Raw genomic sequence first — 22159 nt, 5'->3', positions numbered from 1 at the left:
ATTTAGGCTAGAATTGACGGTGTCCGAATGACCATCTCCGTAAACACCAGCTTAACACTGAAAGAAGCCATGTTCTCAGCGAGCTTGTCCGGCATGAAACGTGAAGGATGAAAGTCACTGAAAAGCTTAGCCAGCTGTAGGACTCGAACCCACACCTTCTGCATCTCTGTGACTGAAACAACCGTAAATCCCTTTTCTGAGAAACCCGTATTTTGTGCAAACAAAGGGCGCTTGTCGAACAACCTTCAAGAAGACTATTGAAACAACCATACGTGGTAAACGCGCAGAAATTCCTCGATTATTCCCCCGCTTTTGAAGTTTATGAATATACAGGGTGTTTCTTTTTAGCTCCAATGCATTTTCTTAACAGGGGAAGCTAGCTTAGGAATCATTTAGTTTTTTCATTGGATTACTCGGCAGGGGTGCTACTAGGAAACCGTATTTTTTCCCAAATTAGGGGACTAATTAACAATGACTCGAACATTGACAGTAACTTGAAGGAGCACATTGCAATTGCTATATTAAAGCCTGATCTCCTCGTGATCCGCTCAAACCGCTGATGAAGCACAAAAGTAATCTCAGCGTGTGCCACAGACCTAACTATTTCAGCTCTGCCGTCTGCTGAGAAGGGCTTCGCTCTGTTTGAGAAAACTTTTATTGCTGCGTGTTTATGTGTTCTCCGTTTCTCCGGTGTCGTACGTCTTGTTACAGTGCCTCCGGAAACGCTGAGGCCGGAAACTCAGTCACAGACAAGCCCCCTCATTGTCGCTCGTGCTTCTTTGTTACTCGTCCATTCAAACATCAGCTATAGCGCAACGCACAGGAAGTACTCTAGGAAGACTTACTCTAGCAGTGAGTGGAACGGGATGAGAGCAGCTTTCATCCACATATTCAATGTCATAATGCGGCTGCGCAACTTGAACGGGAAGAGCTTACCAGCAACGTGTTTTGTACACCTTGTTGCGGCCCTGATCTCTCGGTTGCAGGTCTGCACGACGCTTTGGAGCTATGGTTCCATGTTCATTTTTATATCTGTACTCGCAAATTAATTTGGCGTCGGGTAAGCTTCGCTTGCACTGTGGTGGAGGGACGCCTGAAAACGAAGTACATGGTATAAGCAGAGTGCCCCAACAAACATTCGTCAGGAATTTAAGAAGAGACTGTTCTTCCTGGACTGTTCTCTGCCCCAAATACCAGTGGCCCTCTTAGTCTTCCAACTGCTTCGGTATCTCAATTTCTTTGAGGATTCTACAAAATTTACTTAGTAGTGTATAGAACGAAGTACTCTGCGTCAGGTGGGAGCTGGTCAAAAAGAAACTTCCGTGAATCAGGGGCCAACGCGAGGATATTTCGTGTCTGAAAATAACACTGCGTGGGGTCGCTCGTCCAGTACCTCCCCGCCCATATAGTCCCTTTCTGGTCCCTGTTCTCTCAAGCACATGCACATTCCTTCTCAGTCTTGGTACGTCAGACGTCAAGTATATTGGTAGGCGAGGAGTATATATATCATCTCTTGCTGGTACATCGCAAACTAAAAGTGCTAAAACCGAAGACAATACAAACAGCATAGACAAGAAGCGAGTGCTACACACGAATGACACGCTTAGAATACCTGAAAAATTACATCTCTCTGCTCAAAGGTCCAAAGGGCGAAACTCGTGAGAACTTTTCTTCCCGCATGAAAACGCTACGTGCACATTGCGTCCAAGTCAACCCCATAGCGCGCACAAAACGCATTGGACATCTCTAGGACGAGCGATCTGGAGTGGGATGCGCAGCTGGTTCTTATATTATTTACAACGCATGTCCCACTCATCACGGATGGCTCACGGGCACGTCAAGAATTAGTATTTCCTCCTTGCCTTGTGTGACTGATGCAATCATAACAGAAATCAATGATCGGAATGGGGAAACAACACTCTCGTTTCGGTGCCCCTATTCTCCCAGCCTAAGATACCTTTTGAGATCTAACTGCATTACTTTCGCTTGACCTGGTTGCCTTCGTCTCAGGTTGGCCGGTGTTTTTCTTCCCAGTTAGGGTAATGTGAGGCAAGATAATACACCGGGCTATGTGCAACATTTTTTGCTCGACGCCGCCTCTCTCAGAGACGCGTTGCCACATGCGCTTCAAACTTTCCTCATAGGTGGCTCTGCATGTCCCCTTTATCGCACGCGAGAATTGTCTGGATTGGTATTTGCGTTGAAGAGAAAACAAAATCGTTTACTTTTGCCTGGAATGTAAAGACCGAGAAAAAAGGTGCGATTTCTGTAGTCCCTTTGCTTGTCGTCTGCGCATCAGCGTATCGCAAGTTTATTCTGTCAATGTAATTCCAAATCCTATTACTTTATTCATTCAACTAGATATATGCAAAATATGGGTACTCTCGGTTATCCGGTGTTTAACTGAAATATTAAAGCATCCGGTGGTGTCCACGGGGTAAGACATGACAACTCAACGTAATTTAGACGTAACGCAATTTTAATTTACTGTTAGGTGGCCTTATGCTGGTTACTCAGACATTCCTCTTTTGCATACTGACTATAATTTTGCTTGACTATGCTTGAATTAGATCTAATTTGTATAGTTCATTACAACGGCGTGTCTTATCTTGCCCCACGCTTTGTGTTTTTAAATTTCTTATTCTGTGTTTATTTTAGAACCTATTACGTCCGTTCTGATTTCTAGATCACAAGCTCAGTACATGTCAGAATGTGCCTATGAGTGTTTTTAAAGAAAATACACGAAACAAAAAAATCTATATTCAGTTCCTAATTTCTGACTCATCTTGCAGCACTACCTTAGTCCAATTTTTCTTGCCAGTCATGTTTAATTGTATGTGCAACTTTGAGTCACGTGGTCGTCTCTCTAGTTATGCCTAGGCCAGGGTTTATTTTCTTTATTTTTTACATTATTCAGAGAACACTTCCTGTGATCCCTGCACTAGGTTCCCTCTTCAGTCCATTATTGGACCCGTATGGAAAACCAGGATTACCAATACATGTCCAGTATGGGAGTGCAACCAGGCTTGATGTTGGACCAATATGGTCTCCCTATATTGGCAAGCCCATTTTGCCCCAATATTTCCAATAATGTCAAAGGGGAGCCCGTGTAATAAGAAAACATTCTTCGGTACAATGCCCACCACTGCTATTACTTCTCTCTTGTTTATGTTTTTTTTTTTCATTTCTTCGGATCTTATTGATCCACGTTGTATAGCATTACAAAAACAACACTGCATCGCCATAAAAACGAAGAACAGGTGCTATGCCCAACTTGCTGAAGGACCCAGGCAGTCCCACGGAACTGCCAATGCCAAACATCCCTCAGCAGTCTTCTTTGGGATCCCAACAGTGTATGGACCAAAAATTTCTAACTCCCTCCTAGAGTACAAAGGAGCGGAACACTTTCGTGATGGTGACAGGCATACACATCAGCGACACACACCGCCTGCAGTAACTTGAAAGCACCTAGCGTTATTGAAGAGACATCCCTTCCTATCAAACATTGTGTTTTCTACTTGACCTGCCGCAATTCCGTTATCATTAGAGGAACCAGCGACATTTTAGCCCGAATCAAACGTCCGAACCGAATCTGTGTTGCGCATGCGCATTAGTTGTAGGACGCACGATTCCGCTCAAACGCCCACGCTGTCAGTCGGTTCGACAGATTGGCATTGGTATCACGAAGAAAAATGGTGGCTGTTTGCAGCAAGTGGAAAGTTTAGTTGTTGAGTTTCAGTGCATCTTACAGTGGCATTGCCACATATATGGACTCTCTCGAAAGATGTGTATGCTCTGCGGGAAGTTGTTGGATGTAAGGACGTACTGAATTGGGCATTTCACGTGCTTCAACGTCCAATCTTGCCGTGCTGCTTGGGCATTTGGGACAACACAGGTACGTACCATTTTCTGCATTTTCAGTCAATGGGCAATACGGGGTCCATATTGTCAGGATTTTCCCTATATTGGCCCAAAACTTTGCAAAATCGGCCCATATTGACAGGGCTAAGGCAGTATGAGGAAAATCCTGGTGAAACTGGTCCCATATTGTACCTGCATTGCCAATGACTAGCCAACATGGGGGTCCAATATTGTGTCGTGCGTGGGCATAATCGCTAAAACACTCCATGCAAAACCCTGTAAAGGACATAACTGCAACAAATAAGGCTGAAAAGTTCCCCTGTATCGAAAGTTCTAGCTGTCGTAAGAAATGAGCATCGCTGTAGCCGACTTTCTTACAGTATTCAATATGGCAGCTCCCATTATCCTGACAGGCCGATAGACCACTGACAGTCAAGCTACTAATGTTTTATGCCATCTGATTCGCTGCACTCGAAATATTGTAATATTGCTTCAGGATTCACTTAAATATGGTTCGGGACGATACGTCAAACCCATAAAACTTCCCTAAAACTGATCAGCGCCCATAGGCTCAAGGTGTGAACGCCCTAGCGTGTAAAGACGATTCAGCATTGCGTGAAGTGCTATGCACCAGTACATAGGCATCCATAAACGACTAGGTGCTTCACAGGTGGACGCCCCTTTCTGTATATCTGCCCGATATCGCGTGTCGGCAGTTTCAAAATTTTTGCTAGTCCCGACGGAATTCTCTAATGGCATGGAGTGTTGCGATAGAGAAAAGAACCCGGGATTGCACTGCGGAAGTTCGATTTTCGATGGACCTACAGGATGTCTCAACCAAAGCTGTAAGAAACACATATGTGGTGTTAGTCTTGAGTTAATACCCCAAGCCATTCCTCACTTCAATGTTGCTTGTGTGAGAAAATAAAGTAAATTTAGACATCTCACATCTTATTTTTAATCGCGACAGCAAACAACACTCGCATTCTCCAAATCACGGAATACAAGTTATACGTATAGTGTTTGTGCTACCTGCATTCACTTCCACTTTGATGCCCATGCATCGACGGAGGTGGACACTGCCACCCTAAGTAAGCTTTTGCGCCTTCAGTTCTGGAGAGCGCTTTTCTTTCTTTAGATTTCTGTTTCTGTTTCTGGCCTATTGGTCTAATGGTTCCGTTAGGACTGGCCCTGATGGATTTTTCGATCGGGAATGGACTCGATGGCTTCAGGACGCCTTTGAACTGGACGAGGCAGATTTTAGTAGTTTCGCCCGCCAAAAAGCGCTGTTCACAATGTTTGTGAGGTCTTATGACAGTAATTCGCACCGTCTTGGTAGCTACGGGCGTTCTAATGAACATCTAAGGCGATGCCTATATTATTAGATTCCTATAGTAGTTTTTGAATTCTTTCTTCTTAGAGTATGTTGCTGCATAGTGTCGATGTTGTTTTGAATGTGAAGAGCGAAGCACTCGCCACATTTCTTGAGGTAGATTATCTTGAATTGTTAACATTCGCCTGCAATATTGTTCAAGCTGACTACAAAAACGTTTTACCATACTGCAAATTTATTTTAAGTGCGCAGTTTGTGAAGCCTGAGAGTAACGGCTGCGTGTTGTACTTCGATGCTTGAAACAGAAACGTACGTAGAAGTAATCAAATAAGTGTTAATGCTGAGGAGAAAGGGCAGCCTACTCCTCCGTCTAATACTACTGATGCCACTACATCTTCCCCGTCTGGCCTCGGACTCCCATATGCGCTACAACTGAGCAAACACTACTTCTCGTGTCATACTTAAGGCCATTCTCACCCGACACAATCGTCAGGGCATGAATATGATTTAAAAGATTTGCTTATTGGTCGACGTTTGTACTTTCACTTATATACGTTCTTGTTCATTATTTTTACACGACTAGCGAGCTATACAGCGGTATACAGCGGTATGAGCGAGCATGAGAACGGGCATTGGAATGGAATGGGCACATATGAGAGCACGGGAATGCGAGCTATCGAAACAAATAGAACAATCCTATCGGTCGGAGAAAATGCGGCCTTGTTGGCAGCCTCCTCAGGGCGATGTCGTCTCAACACATGAGTTTCCCGAGGAGTACAGATTGTGATCACAGAAAACCATGCATAAAGCTCGTTTCGTTAGCCTGAACGACTCGTTCACGAGCCTCGCGCAAGAGCTGGTGCCAAGTCAGGGGCAGAAGTGATGCATATAACGCGCGTTATGAGAGAACGACAAGTTGAAGATCGGACCCCAGCTTTCACTCTCGTTACGCTGAATGTGCGCCACCAGGACTGAATACCGGAGAAGGAACTTTATCAGATTTCACGTTTATTTAACAAAAGCAATGTGGTGCAAGAGGCTACAAAGTATATACAGGGTGTTCAAAATTAAGCTTTCACTAGCACTTTATAAATAGGCGAACAAAGGAAAACTGGTGCTATTTTCTCTGTTCCTTGAGTAAGAAACAGGTGCTACATAATCAGCAGCACCTGTTTCTTACACAAGTAGCGTAAAGTTATCATCCAGTTTCCCGTCATCGCTGTGTTTGCGGAGCGCTCGTGAAAGCTTAATTTTGAACACCCTGTATAGGGGTCCAGTAGATCCCTATCGCAGGTTTCAAATATTTCGTGTCACGGGCCTACTTGGCTGCTCTGACGGTACATTTTTTCGAATTTAATCCGTAGTGAGTACATGTTGAAAATGAAAATTGAGGCCCGGGAGTTCATGCAAAGTGCACATTACAAGAATGTTTACAAAGCGATATCGTTGCCCTCCAGAGGGCGGTGCCCACATACCTCAATAATTTGATTTCCTTTATTTTTTTCTAAAGCAGCTCTTCAAGTCGCCGAGTCTTTGTCGCACGTTCCGCTTTCAGAAGTTGTGCTGGGTGCTAGCGGTGCTTTGCCAATTCACTGATTGCGTACTTCGAAATAGGCCAGAAGCACCGCTTATGTAATTCGACCGCAAGTTTTACCACCATGACCTCCGTTTCGAAATTACGCGAGCGGAGGCGAAGATACTGGGATCGATAAATGTTAAAAATGGTTCAAGTGGTGCCGAAATATGACATGAGACACGACCAAAAATAGCCGATATATGGCAAAATCTTTTATACAGAGTGTTCACAGCGATGACAGGAAACCGGATGATAACTTTACGCTACTTTTGTAAGAAACAGGTGGTGCTAATTATGTAGCACCTGTTTCTTACTCAAGGAACAGAAAAAATAGCACCAGTTTTCTTTTGTTCGCCTATTTATAAAGTGCTAGTGAAAGCTCAATTTTGAACAACCTGTATAACGATCAATGTGAAATATGCCGAAACATAAAATATATATCAGACACGAAACATTGGAGAATTGCGTGGTTTTGGTCCAAGTGTCTTTGCGTCACGAGTCTACTATGATCATGAGCGAACGCCTCAGTGGTCGGTGGGCGGAATAAGTTTGCCCACCTGAGGGTTCTGTAACGTGCGTTCGTCGCGCTTTAAGATATGAGCGCACGACGCAGTGTCTTTAACGTGCTTCGCTTAATGCAGCCTCTCGGAACAACTTCTAAACTGTCACGAAATTGCTGCCGGCGTTCTGTGTCGGATTTGTAGCCGAAACCTTGGTATGAGGTAACTACGGACCACGCTACCACTTGAGTCAGCGAGGGCGGTAAAATGGTAACGTTTTGCGGTCAGAGGACGCCATTGGGATGCATTATGCGGTCAGAACTCTTTCCGCTGTTATACTCACATATCGGGTTGGGTGTTGGACAACTTTCCAATCTTGTCTCTATCTCCGTCGCAGATTGTAGAGCAGCAGCGGGGTGGCATCCTTTGTCTTCTAGGAGTTTAGGAACGCAATACTTGTTGTATTTTAACATACTGGAAAAGATGGCATAGAAAAACTTGTTAAATGACAGGGAGCACTGATGGAAATTGCAGCCTGACATGGCATTCAGTCGGGTGTACTTAAATTGATGAACGCTGGACAGATGAAGCACGAAACAGGATATGGTTCCCGTCTTGGGGTGCTACATTTGCATTAGCGCGACGTTTCCCTTATTGTGACGCAACATTAGCACGGCATTCATTCATTTATTCTGACGCTGCACTAGCGTTGCCTCTTCTTCAGTTACGCAGTTCAGTACTTGTGACGCAAGGTCGTAGAAATATCAGATTTCCATTACTAAGGCCGTTTCTACAGATGTGGATTGGGGTGTGGGTGTGTGAAGAGGTGCTTTTTTTTCTGATGACACCGACGTGCAACCACTTCGTGCACGCGAAAAACCACTCACCAACAGAGTAATCTTATATTCCCAGTTGGCTCAATTGGATCATTTGGTTTTCGGGGAATGCCGCCGTGTTCCATTTCAAATCTTTTGTAGCAGTCAGTGTTGGCCTCGGATATTGTTGAGGAGTCGCACGTTGCTGCAAAAGGGCCTGCAAACGAAGGATATGATATGCGGACACATGTAATGCAAATCACACGTTATTTGGATTCTGCATGCACTTGTTAAACATGAGCTTCACCACATAGCACGCTCCTAGCTAACCATCATCCCGAACGACGGCCTTTTTGCCCCTGATTGTAAACAAGAGGCGGAGCGTATTTTGATCCCACTGATGCGTACTATAAGCTCAGAATAGGGTCCGCCTCCCGTTTTCAACATATCACGATTAAGAACGTTGTCATCCGGGATGATGGTTAGCTAGGACGGTGCTGCCCCAGGCAACACACCAACATTGGCCGAATAAGGGATCAATGTGGGCTGCCAGGTTGGCCAATACTGGTCTCAGGTGGGCATGAAAAGTGCAACCAGGCTCCCTATTGAACCAATATTGACTGCCTATATCGGCAAACCCCTATTTTCCATATTGCGCCATCTGTGATAACGTCAAGGATGAGCCCGGGTAACGGTAGTAATATTGATGTCATTTTTTTTACGTTTTCCTGTAGATTGCAGAGCCAATATGGGTTCGACTTATGTGCTGCCTGGGGGTGGTGTAGTTCATTCTAATAGTGTAGAGTTACCAGTGGTAATTCAATAATACTCCATAAAACTAGGAAGTTCACTGCATCTCGATTTCTATGGATGAGGACGCATCATACAGGGCTTTTTTTTAATGTACATCATTTTTACAAAATTTTTATGGGGACTAACCAGGTACGTTTTTTGCTGCCAGGCGGATGTCCTGGTTGATAGCCTGTTCGGTTCTAACAGATTGTGAAGGACGGGATAAATAGAGCAGACACAAGATGCTATGAACAGATGAAGCCGCGAGTTTTTTTATGAACGCGAATATCCCGCTGTTTCTTACATCGCTTGCCGAAACGTCAGCACTCGCGTATAGCTTGAGCGCTCCTGGAGGGAGAAGGAGAAAGGGAAAGACGGGGCAGAGATACGGGCAGGGATTGCTGTGTTCGTCGCTGAAGATAAAGAAAAAGAACAAGATAAGAAATCGACCGACGGGAAAATGTACTGGCGTCATGGTTTCGTTTTCCTGAGTTGCTTGACCTGGTTGATTCTAGTGGCTGTAGGCCTAGGTGCTTGTGTCGTCCTTGTTTGTAGCCAGCCTTGACTAACATATTGTCTAAGTCGTAAAAAGAAAATAAGGTGGCGTAACCCCTTGCTTAACACTGCTGTGTTCCTACAGTAGTCCCCTTCCGGGGAGGAAAGGAGCGAAAGGTTATCAAGACCAGGCGCTGTGGCCATCGTGCTCGTCTGTGTGGGCCGATCATGTATGAACGTTGCATCACCAACTGTAGGATGGGCATCTGTGCTGTATCTGTCGGCTGTGTAGGAGAGCCGTTAAGAACAGCATATGATTTTATAACTTGAAAGCCGAAGGTCTCGGTTCCGCCCGCGCGTTTAGTGTCAACACTGAATTTCCTGTCGCCCGGTGACGGTTGTCGTGAAGCGCTTAGCGCCACGCGTTAGAATGCGTTGCAGGCCATCGTTGAGGGAATGCAGTGCTCTCCTTCCCGCGTCCAGGTGGAGGTACACATGTGAGCAAACTTTTTGGCGCCAAGATATGCGGTGGTGATATTGGGCGAATAGGGGCGGGTCCCGCGCTATGTCATAGCTTCGCAAGTAAGCTTTGCTTACTTCCTCCGCCTTCTCTTGCTAAAAGTGGGCGGCAGTTAACTGGTCAGGGTGCATGCCCACAACCACGTCGCAGATTCAAAAAAATGTGTTGCCTGCTCTCATTTCCACTACAAGCGAGTCACATAGTCTGTGCTAAGCAAAACCGCTAAAGAGTCGTTCTCTGCCAGATCCTCCGCGTATAGCCGTTACCCTTGGGGGAGAAGTGTGAACGACGAAAACTAGTTCGTGTGCTAATTCGCTTCTTGTTGGAAATTGTGTTCGGCTTTTGTCTTTGTGAACCATTCCAGGATCAGTTTTCTGTGTGTGTCTGTGTTTGTTACACAAATGAATCTGCCTTCATAATAAGCGTAGCACAGCAATGGCGGGCATCCGGGCTGTTTAATTTTAATGCGATTCCATACTGGTATACGCAATCGCATTAAAATTAAACAGCTCACCTTTTACTTTGGCTCACAGGCAAACGGTACCCTAGAATTGGTGGAAGTTCGCGAGACAAGCAATATACAGTGTATATTTTTATTTTCGAAAGGTATGCCACTGCCTTTCTAAGTTCATGGTTCTGAGACTTTTTTTTTTTTTTGCTTTTAAAACTTCACGCGCAATGTCTCTAACAGAAATACAAGGTAGAAACAAAGTAGCTAATCCGCCACAAAAACCCAAATCAAATCAGGTAGAAACAAAGAGGACCAGGTGAGAAAGAAAGATGCAGTGGCAGAAGCTGAACCAAAATGGCATAAAAAACGCCAGTAGGAGTCTGTCCACTTACAAGGCAGCTCATTAAATAGTACCAATACTAATGAGAAAATACAGGGCCCTGAGCACGTACGCAAGCGATCCCGTTCAACTTCTCCGGCATCTCCGTGTAACTGCCTGTGAGGGCGAAGCGCGTACGCGGTGGAGGGCCCAAAAAGGGAGCCTGCGTCTTATATGGTGAAAGGTGAAAGCGCATTTATTAACACGCGGTCTGCATTCGTCTCGGATTAGGGCCGAATGGCCTCTGGGCTGCCATTTACCACACTACAATACGCTTATGGTGTCAAAATCCTAGCCATAATGTAGCCTTGAAATAAAACATTGTTGCATATCTTGCATAAGAATGCGTGGCACCCCGCTGCATAGCATATAGCACATTTCTGAAAGAACACATTTATAGCAATATGTGCAGATTTGAGAACGTCCTGTGAATATCCAAATACCCCGAAGTTGACCTCCGTGGAATGTGGAAAAAGTGGGACAAGCCACAGTCGCCAGGACGTACATGCGACGTCTACGGGCTCTCTGCAATGATCCATGGGATATCCTAACATCCAATTTGGAATATCAGGTGGACACCTCCTCTATGGTGGACGTGTATGGTTTACAGGGGACACTGCGGCTGGCTGTGTCGCTTGTTGATGTCAGTTGCGCTGGCGCTGACAATGTCAGTGCGAATTTCCGTCATACGACCCATTTCGAATACTTGGATTAACCGCGAAGGGGTCACGTGATGCTCGCATTCCGCGGACGATCGAGAGATCTCTGGTGTGCCTGCTATCAACAGTTGGCGCTGTAAAAGTCTCAAAGGCGAACAGGTACATGACAGGCTCGATCCTCGAAGCGTTCGCAAAATACAATGACAAATGTCCGGATAAGAGCCTCAGCTACAGCAAATAGGAGAGGATCAGATTGTTCATAGAAGAGCGTACGTGTTCGTATTGTGAAAGTTTCGAGTTGACGCCAGCCATTGCAACAAACAAAAGCGAAGGCGAGCGGTCAGAGCACGGCATCGCAAAGCATGTGTGTCTGTGATGGAAGACTAGATGCGTCTCTTACTGGATTGTGCAACTGCCCCGGTACCGAGGGCCTTAGAACGGAAACTCTAGGATTACCAAACGACGAAGAGATCCAGGTTGCCAGATGGGAGTCTGGTGGGGCAGTGAAGCTCGTGGCGCCGTTAAGCGGCCTCGTCTACGTCTCTTAGGAATTAGATTGGATGAGTATGACACTCTCGACTATGGCAGAAAGCTTCAGAGGGAAGTTATGCTACTAATAAAGGTGCAGTGAAACCCAGCAACCTGTGTCTTCTTTTGGCTTTTCTGAAAACTAGACAGTCATAGTACCGACGAAGGTGCACAGGTACCACTGGCACAATACCCACGTTTCAGTATTTACGTGCGTCGTGGCTACATCGATGGGAACAAAGACTTACGCCGTTCTATGGGATGGTATGCTACACCGCAGCGACTAACGAAGAGCAAGGAACCGTCAAACTGGGTAATTTTTTTACCGTTCATTACAGGAGCTATGAACTCTACCAAGCTGACCCGCTGGCATGTTGGCTGTGACACGTTCTGTATAGATGATTCCGATAGGTCTGTATACAACCAATGCGATCGCGGATACCTCGGCCCGGTTCCAAGATCGTTCTGTCCACCACTGTTTTTCAACTTGAACATTTCTTATCCTCACATTTGAGGGTTTATCCCAAAAAAAGAAAGAAAGGTGCCCGCGTGCTTTGAGGACGAAATGCCTACGCTGCGTGCTGTCCACGTCGTCATCAGAGGCAGAAAGAAAGTGGATTGCACCACATCATAGAAAACAAGGCGCGTCAAACGAATGACGTGCAGAAGTATATTGCACGGTCCCAGGTTTTCTGTCCAGCATTTTAGGCCATATTACCAACCCGCGTAAGTTTGTCACTCTTTCTTGCTGCTTCTACACTGCTCTCCCACAGACTAGAGCAGACGACGTTGTGTGTACCTCCGCGCTTGCGTCTGATTGGGTGCTACAATTCTTCAAATACGTAGCAAGGGATAGAGGTATCGTGATGGCGGTACGTCTAGTCGCCTCTGTCAGAAAAAAATACCGTTTTTGTATTAACGCTGCACCCGTTATGAAGGAGAAGTATTGAACAAGAACTTGTATATAGAATTATGATGTGTAGAAGAACACTATTACACTTAGTACACCCGTAACTAAATAGCTGCAGATAGGAATTCGTACCTCCTTTAAGGCTTATCGATTTTTTTTCTATCCAATCGCAGATCCTAAGGTCCCTTGTTCAAAATTCAGTTGAATATCTTTTTCTTTTTTCTCATGAAGTAGAGTGCTGGTGTTAAGTGACACTGATTCTAAAATGAGGATATCTTCATCGCCGACATCATGAAGGCGGTATATGAAGGTCACATTATGCGCCCAGCAATCTGGCTACCGATGTACTCACAGTTGAAGTTCAATGATGCACATTCCGCCACTATTTGCTTGCTCCTTATTTCCTTAAAATGTGTGAAGATCTGTTGATCGCATCGTTTTTCTCTGAGTCGTAAGGGAACGCAGTCCTTGCCGTACTCCAACATGCTGGAAAAGATAGTATAAAAACGAATTCAGTTATTTGCTGACGGTTGTAGTGCCGCGGAGCCATACATCTTGCGGGTAAGAAATACACAGTACGCATACAACACAACTGCAACGTGTTTCACCAATGCACCTAAATGCAAACATATGTAAAACCCCAGTACTTAGTCACACTGCACACCGGTACGATGAAAAGTAATGAAGATATACCAAGCAAATACATTATGCCGACCTGATTTAACATCAGTATTTTAACACTGTTAAATGGACAAGAGGGCTAACAAGGGGCATCGCGCTGTACAGCTTCTTGTGGTATATTAAAAAAAAAGGAGATAAAGAACAAAGATCAGAAAACGACGATTGTTCTAGAAACGCCACTGATTTCGATTGTAAAAGGCTGGATCGCGGATAGGGGTCGCGAGCGTGAAGAAACCGACCGCCATCTTACTGTACCCACAACAGCCGCGGCAGTGATCATGGCAACGTGTTGCAATTACGGTCGTACCAACCGTACTGGCAAGGATACAGGGCCTAAATTTATACAAGTGAGTCATTATTATCAAGGAATAAATAGGTGTCCATTCTGTATATTTAGTTGACAAGTATGACTGGACAAGTAGCACTGGACGCAGGTTGTTTGATCGCTCTTCCGGGGTTTTATCGAACACACTTGTATATTACCCGGCGGCAAATACATTCATAATACGCTTGAGAGAACGTGTGACACTACACTTGTAGTGTTGCCATCAATATATGTGCGAACACTCGAGCGCTCTTCTGCATGCATTGCTAGCATGGTACATGATGCTGTCTACGGAAGCAAGTGCACATTCATTTCTTTGAATTACCTTCGCGCACAGATTCGGTATTACGTTATCATGAGACCAAGGTTGTCACCCTTTTTCATGTATTGGTATTGTTTTGTGCCTTGGTTTGATTTGTGGCAAAGAATCCTACGTATCGGTGGTGTGGCACGACTTGAATACCGCCTTTGTGTCTGAGCTATATCGTCTCGTTGTTGCGATAATAATAATTTGTAGCGTGTCGTGCTATTTGTAGCAGATTTTAAGGCAAAAGTGGTCTCTCAATACAGATTTCCTCATGGGGCTACCCAGAGAATCGTCTATGAAGTGTAATGCGACTGAGTGTACAGGCAAGTATTATGTTCCTCATCCACGGGTTTCTAGTTTACAGGAAGGAACCACCTCAGTGCACGCGCTGTGGTTAGCCTCTCTCAATTCTGTACATTTTCTTATCACGTCAGAAATGTTCACGTCAGAAACACACCTTATACACCTTAGGCTCCTTCACCCAGCAATATAATAATTATAATCCTTTTTAGAAGACTTACCCATATTCTTATTACAATAGTTTAATATTTTCAATTTTTAGAAGATACAGGGATTGTAAACCCTGTTTTGAACTGATGTTTTAACATTTGTCCAATGCATTTTTTAAACAACATATTCATTTTTAACTAGTTGCATCCAAACCAATGTTCTGATGTATTATGACCTTTGTTGCCGGTGCACCATAAAAATTGTAATAATCATCATCAATACAGGTTGCTTCACAGCTGCCTCGATATACTGAAGAAATGGGTGCAGAACCTGCGTAGTGCCCACGAACTTTGATTACCATAGCACCTCCAGAAAGTAAAAGCATGTGTGTCACATGGGATTTTTAAATGTATTCACAGTATATAATACCTTGTATTAACTGTTGTAGATCTAAGCCGCCTCTAGAGTCCTGTCAGAAATTAAAACTTGTCAGGGAACTGAGATAATTGTTTCAGTTAACAGGCATGCACATATATGCTATCAGAAGAAAATTTCTTGAGAATTTTATAATTCACTCATTTATCACATATTACACTGTTATATATTATTATTATTATATATATTATTATATTATCACATATTTGATAACATTCAATTTAAAATTCAGCATATATGAGAAAATATCAGGAGGGAAGTTGCTATTAATTGCCCATTCCAATCTAAAATTCATTGCTACAAATTTAGAGAGTGTACCTGTCCATTGACATTCCCAAAAAATATATATTGTCATTGTAGCAAGGTCACAAAACAATAAATGTAGTCTTTTGAGACCTCCCCGCACGTTCATTGTATCTTGAAACACAAGTGCAAGAAATACATGTTGAGCTTGAATAAACTTGATGTTGTATAAACTTGATATAAAATGTTGAATAATATAATGAACGATATAAAATGTTGAATAAACTTGAACTTGTATACTCTTTACTCATCATCAGTGATCTTTACAAAACCATATCGTGGACTTTTTTGTTTACGTTTCACAGACGGGGTACACGAGGGCCAAAATGACAAAATCAACTGTTTCAAGCTCCAAATCGTCCTGTTGCAATTTGCAGACCATACGTGTGTAGTGCAAGTGTAGGGCCCTTGCACATCAAAATGTAAGATGGGAGTCACAGTTAATGCAAAGTGGTTCCTATGAGAGGCTTCGATGCTGAACAAAATTGTGCAAACTGCGGTAGGTGCCATAGAAGATATTCAGAAAGTGTGTCTGGTCTCACAACGGTGTTACGACGCTCCCTTTTGGATGACGATGATACTGATTGGAGTTTCAGATGTGCAGCTGCATTTTTTGGAACGTGCTCCACATAACAAGCATGACATAGTCAGCACTGGATAACAGGCCCCCGTCCCTAAGCAGCTTTGCTCAATCTGCAGTTGTATTCAACAAAAGCATGTGAGTACTCGAGAAGGACATTCAGTTTGGCACAACCGCGCCTGCAAATAATCAGAACAAATGAAGGAAGAAACAAACAAACATAGAAGGGCTGTACTTCAAAAAGAGATAAGTCCTGTGTCTCATGGAGGTGTTACCACTTTTAAGTAACTTAATTGATTAAGCTTACATCACTACCTGATTAACTGTCCTAACGAGCGTGATCTAATTGCGTGAAGTAATTATTTGGGCTACTTCGGTGTGTTCATATTTGCGAGGCAAAGCACCGCTGTCGTTCACTAAAAGACACCTTCTGCGGCGATGCTTGATATAAACCATACTAAACCCATCCACGGCTAAAACGACGGCTGTGATTCTACAGAACGATCTCTTTCTGCCATGCGAGTATATCTGTTCCCGGACCGTTCTTTGTGGTACAATTTTTGTCCAGAACGCAGCACTTGATATTACATACATGGTTGTGGTTAACCTCAGATCGTTTCTTGTTGAAATATTGGCTGGGAAACGAGCTGTAGTACAATCCCCAGCGCTGCACTGCAGTGACGGTCTAGTTTCAGAATGCCAAACATAACGTAATTGAGAATCGAACGGCAGGACACCCGTGAAACACTGGTAGGATAAATCAGTATACTGGCACCTTACAAAATTGTGCGATGACAAACAACGATCAACGCCTGCAGCGCAATAAATATTCACAAACTCCATTGCCTCCCGTTGTTTTCTATGGGCACACACTGCGCTTTAGGGCCTCCCAACATGGCGGCCCGCATGCACGCCTACCCCCCCCCCCCTCCCCGAGCACCTCTCCCATGCGCGATCCAGCCTTTATACATAGAGCTATCACTGAGAAAAGCATTATTTTAGAGACGCGGGAGAGCTGCTTGATGTGCTAATTCAATTCAAATTATTCTAACTGATCCACTTTGCATTACGTTACAAAAATAATGATGCATAAAATTGGGAGAGGGAAAACCTGATCTCAGCGGAAGCAGGACGCGATAAGCCATGTATTTGTCATCTCTTTCTGCGATGCCCGAGTGGGTTGGATTTGGAACCTGCTTTCGCCGGACTCACAGCGATTGCGCTCAAGAATTCGTAGCGCGTTATGGTCAGGTGCTTCGTTTTTTTTTCTTCTTTTTTTCGAAGGGATAGTTCGTGAATATCGCTGTCAATTATCACAAATTTTAGTGAATTCGGCACGTTCTTCATATTGGTGGGGTAAGACAGTGACCTTTACTGAGCAATATTCCGAGTTCTGTTCGCAAATGTTTACATAGTTAGACTTACGATGCATGACATTCCCATTAGGAAGGTGGCAAAACCAAGTAAGAACCAGTGCCGTTGACCGTATGATTCTAATGATTCTAGGTGGCGTAGTATTTTCATTATAATCCAATGATACCTAGATTTGCTTCCGTACGTGGACGATGGAACAAAATTTTCGTCCAGGTTTGAAGCCGATTTAAAGGGTACTATGCTTATAACATGAATATGCATAAAAGCGCATGCTTTGGGCGTGACGGCACATTTTATGCGAAAACGCACGAATAGTGAATACTTTTCGATAATTCGATATCGCCAGGCGCCGGAGCACCAGCTGATCCAAAGCCTTCCAATACTTCAGTATTGTTCACAAGAAAAGAATGCGCTACCACCGCAACGAGTGAACCCGAAGCTTGCGTTTCTTGCGTCTGGGATGTTGATTTCGCAAATGTTCAAATGTAGGAACGGAAACGTTCACTACAAACAATAGCTAGACTTCGCTGTCGTTCGCCAGCTTGTCGACGGTCTCAGAAGCGTAAGCTCTCGCTGTGGAGAGCCGCGAGCGGAGGCAGTATAGATGGGACGGCATGCAAACTCGCGGCAGGCGGTTGCGCGCACCTCTACCGCATGTGGGTACTCAAGACGATGTGGGTACTCGACGCTGACGACGGTGTCAACGTACCGCAGACTGCGTGGGTGGCCGAAAGAAAACAGCGTGGCACAATCTCTGTTGACCACCTGACTGGGCGATGATGCGCGGCATGCCGCTAAAAACCACGTGGTCGAGGAAAAGCGTGACGCGTAGGCGGCTTCTTCCGCACTGCGGCAAGAATTTCCCACTCCGCATACGCGCTACCGTGTGCTTTTGGCGCATGTGGGTACGTGGCCGTATTGCAACAGTGCCTGCGGGGACTTGCTTGTATTGCTCTCCGCCGCGGCCAAGCCGTTTCGCCCTCATCCGTTTCACGGTCGTTTTGCGCACTGCAGAGCGGATCAAGCGATTAGCAGTATAGCTCTGAAAAATAACAGCTCCCACCGTAAAACGCACGAGGCTGCTTCGGAGCCCTTGCTTCAATGGGAGATAACGCTTACCAGCATCTTGTCGTAGCGGGAACCAAATCTGTAGTGAGTCCGTATTGCTGTCTGTATCTTGCATTACATTCAGCGTCAGCTTCAGAAAATATCTGCGCCATGTTTTCTTTCTCGCACTGTGGCGCAATGAAGTCTGGAAATATTGTAACCGGGTATATTCGTACGCTTCGAAATAGGAAGCAGCACTCTGCATTTGCCTACAATTTCTTTTTTTTTTGCTTGTCGTGTTGCGCACACTCATCAGCAGTAGAGATGCAGTGCCATGCCCAGAATGCTTTAATTGTCTAAGGTTCGTTTACCTTTCATATTGTGGAAAAATAGCAAGTCCACTGCATTGCCCTCTAGTACATTTTGAACAATCAGGATTCAATGGTATTGACTTCTTAAATCAGACTGGATTAGTTTAACGCGCTTTTGGAACCGTCGCGTTCATGTTACGGAAAGAGTGATATGTGAATGGGCTGTAAATCTAAACGACCTGAAATCTATAAACGACCTTCGCGCTAGACCTATAAACAATTACAAAGAACGATAAGAGAAGGAAGTCACTGAAAAGGTTAGCCAGGCTGTAGGACTCGAACCCGAATTCCTTTTCAATGATTTCCTTCTTTCATCATTGATTTCTTAGGCACTTGATGCTTTGCGCGTATTTGTGCTTTCTATGTGTTCAGGCCTCATAACATCAATTCCCATCATGTTAATTAAAAATAACATTGCGTTTTTTTGTTGTGTGTTTGTGCTTCCATGTCGAATTTTGTGCTGAATTTTGTGACATGGACCATGCGCATATATCCCAGCCATACAGAATGCAGATTGTGGCTCTGACTCAGACTCTGAATGAGACGCATAACAGCCTCATATGAGGCGATTCATGTACAATGAAAACGCAGAAGCTGTCCGTCTGTTGTCTCATTCTGCACGGGCTTGGCTCACCCGCCGGCCAATCAGGCTTTCGGTGGACTCCGGAGGCGCGAAATTTAACAAACAAACAAACAAACAAACAAACAAACAAACAAACAAACAAACAAACAAACAAACAAACAAACAAACAAACACACACACACACACACACACAAACAAACAAACAGACAGACAGACAGACAGACAGACACAGACACAAACACAAACACAAACAAACAAACAAACAAACGCTGTTTGTGGATTCAAAAGACTCGATTCGCAGTTTTGGGCACTCGTAATCGGATTTCCGAATCACAGATCACTGCTAAGGTCTCAAGGATTCGGTTGTCCCATCTCTAGAAATTACTATTGAAACCCCATGACACACATTCACACAACATGTACGGGTGTAATCCTGAAGCGCAAAACAGCTTTGCAATCACGTGGGTGAGAAACCCCGTTCTCCTCGGCTGCATCGTCGGCAACGTTATGTGCCTTGCCAATGCTGAGGCGCCTTCTTTTTTCTGTCTTTACTTTTTTAGTTCGTCCCACTCGTTCACGGTCTCTAATAGTCAATCTCCGAAGCAGATGCTACATGGCTGCACGTGAGGTACGTGTTTACAACTCATGCTGGAATGGTAGCACGCTTGATTTGTAAACAAACGGATAAAGGTTTCCTAAGCTTTTGGTTTGAGACATTCAGGAGGTATGCAAGCACAGCCTGAAATTATCCAGTAACTTAGTCCAGTCTTTTGTCAAACGTTGAGAATGTGTTGAATGTAGATTGCACAATCAACGTAAACATTTGCTACTTATTGATTGACTAGAAACAGTTGAAACAACGTTGATTCGGTGTTAAAATTATACATTCAACTTTGCTCAACATTAGGCAACGTAAATTCGACCTTCAGCCAACACTTGGTGGGCAAGGAAACGTATACTTTGAACTGAAAGAAGACGAAATAACAATGGAGATGAGGACTCAATGAACGTCCACTGTGGGCTTATTGGGGCTTTCTTCAAGACGATCTGCAAATCTTACTGAGGAGGTAACGACTATCGGGTGCACGAAGTGATGCCAAAACAGCCTAGCGCCCCCGCCCGAAGAAATTCACGAACCTAGCCTAGTTCTACTCACTAACGCTTTTATACCTTTAACAGGGTGGTAGCTTCAACATCCATTAGGCTTAGCAAGGCTGTCTCAAGTGAATCATATGGTGCTACACAGACGTACATGAGGCGGTTGTATACTAACAATCTACGCAGATTCACTTTGCCCGGATGCACTTGGTACGCGCTAAGAATTCACACAACAGAGGGTTTCTGCACAATAGCGCAAGTTGGTACATGGAATGCAGACTTCATCATCAGGAAGTAAACGCGTTATTTTCATCTCATGAGGGGACAAACTCACACAGGAGGAACCCTTCTATGTAAGACGAACATTTCGCGACTGCAGATGTAGGTGAAGATGCAACTCCAGTACAGGATGTAGTTCCGTATCGGGACCACTGGCTTTTTTTAAAGAAAAACGAATAAAAACAAAAATCTAACGCTTTTACGTGAAAGAGGAAGTAATTAGTAACGAAATTCAACAGGAATGTCCCTCGTATATTGCGTAAAACTTATAAAAATTAAATTTTATCGCCGGTTTCTTGATGGCGATCCGCCATCTTGGCTGAGGACCTTACTGACCCAACCCGAGGCACAGTCTCGACGCCCGCACCGCCTAGTGCGTGCCTGGGGTGGGCGGCGCCCCCCCCCAGACCCCCCCCCCCCCAATCTGTAGAACCTAACTTAACCCAACCTCACTAAAGTGAGGTGGTTTAGCCCATTTCAACGACCCTACCTTTCGCAAGACGGCAAGTTTCGAATCCGTTAGGCTTAGCATTCCTGTGTTTCTCCTGCGCTAAAAGTGAATCAGATGGGGTTGTTTAAATGCATATAAAAAAACTTCTAGTCCACAGAATTTTATAATTCTTACATTTTTAGATTCAGTATATGATCTTCTTCCACTTCTATGCAATATTTACTTTCCTAACTGTTTCAGTAATTTTTAAAAACGAGTGGTCCCGATACGGAACTACACCCAAATTATGGATATTGAAAAGCTTTCAAAGAACTCACCGAAGAAGCAGAGCGATACGAGAGCGAGGATGACTTGCTTCATTTTAAAAGAACTGCCTTTGTCGAGCGCCCACGTAACAGGTGTCCCGTACTGTTCAGTCAGCGTATGCAATGTTCCACACGCGCTCGTGCCGACAATCATAATAATAATGATAATGATGATTGGATTTCTATGGCACATGAGCAACTAAGACTATAGTGTGCCAACTATTTAGTGTTCTTTATAGGCATTTTATTCACAATGCACCACAATCATAATATCTGCTATGGAATTTTGCAGAGGAAAAGTTGCACGATCTGAAACAGCGCCTTCAGAAAACACCGTACAGTGTCCTATCCCTTCAGACAGTATCGTAACGTAATCGTGAGAGATCAGATAGGATTTTCCTTCCAAGTTTTCCGAAGAAGGCCAGAGAAACACTTCTGGGTCCCCTTCTCATCTGATGTGAGCTCATGGCCCATCTCCACCTGTGCCGATGGGACAAGAAGGACAATGAACTCGCTTGTGACGTTTCGTATGCCGGTGACCTTCTCGTTGCAAACACGGGCGAACATACATAATAGAAGCCATCACAGAGAAGTCTTAATTTGAGACACACTTGAATAGGGTTGACCAGACATCTCTTTTCTTGTTAAAATTTATTTTTGTTTTATTTCTTCCTGATCCCGACTGTGTTCTTTCTGGCATGGCGACGAGGAAAAATGGGCTGGCCTACCCCTTCAGGAAAAAAAAAGTCGT

At 44.4% G+C, this 22159-nt stretch overlaps 1 protein-coding gene across 2 annotated transcripts in view; it reads right to left on the bottom strand.

The window, feature by feature from the left end:
* Window positions 1-21539, bottom strand: part of LOC135373822 (uncharacterized) — a 32350-nt gene extending 10811 nt beyond the window's left edge. For both annotated transcript variants that reach the window (XM_064606883.1, XM_064606884.1), the window contains exons 1-6: window positions 21421-21539; window positions 18394-18526; window positions 13172-13305; window positions 8158-8302; window positions 7614-7744; window positions 937-1093 (exon numbers count right to left, since the gene is read on the bottom strand). In XM_064606883.1, the coding sequence (XP_064462953.1) occupies window positions 937-1093; window positions 7614-7744; window positions 8158-8302; window positions 13172-13305; window positions 18394-18526; window positions 21421-21463 (743 nt within the window). In that variant the 5' untranslated portion in view covers window positions 21464-21539. The remainder of the gene's footprint in view (window positions 1-936; window positions 1094-7613; window positions 7745-8157; window positions 8303-13171; window positions 13306-18393; window positions 18527-21420) is intronic.
* Between the last annotated feature and the right edge of the window lie 620 nt (window positions 21540-22159).

Source organism: Ornithodoros turicata, unplaced genomic scaffold (genome assembly GCF_037126465.1).
Source record: "Ornithodoros turicata isolate Travis unplaced genomic scaffold, ASM3712646v1 Chromosome32, whole genome shotgun sequence".
NCBI classification, from domain to species: domain Eukaryota; kingdom Metazoa; phylum Arthropoda; class Arachnida; order Ixodida; family Argasidae; genus Ornithodoros; species Ornithodoros turicata.
The sequence above is the reverse complement of the archived record's forward strand: the minus strand, read 5'-3'. Positions and strand labels throughout refer to the sequence as shown.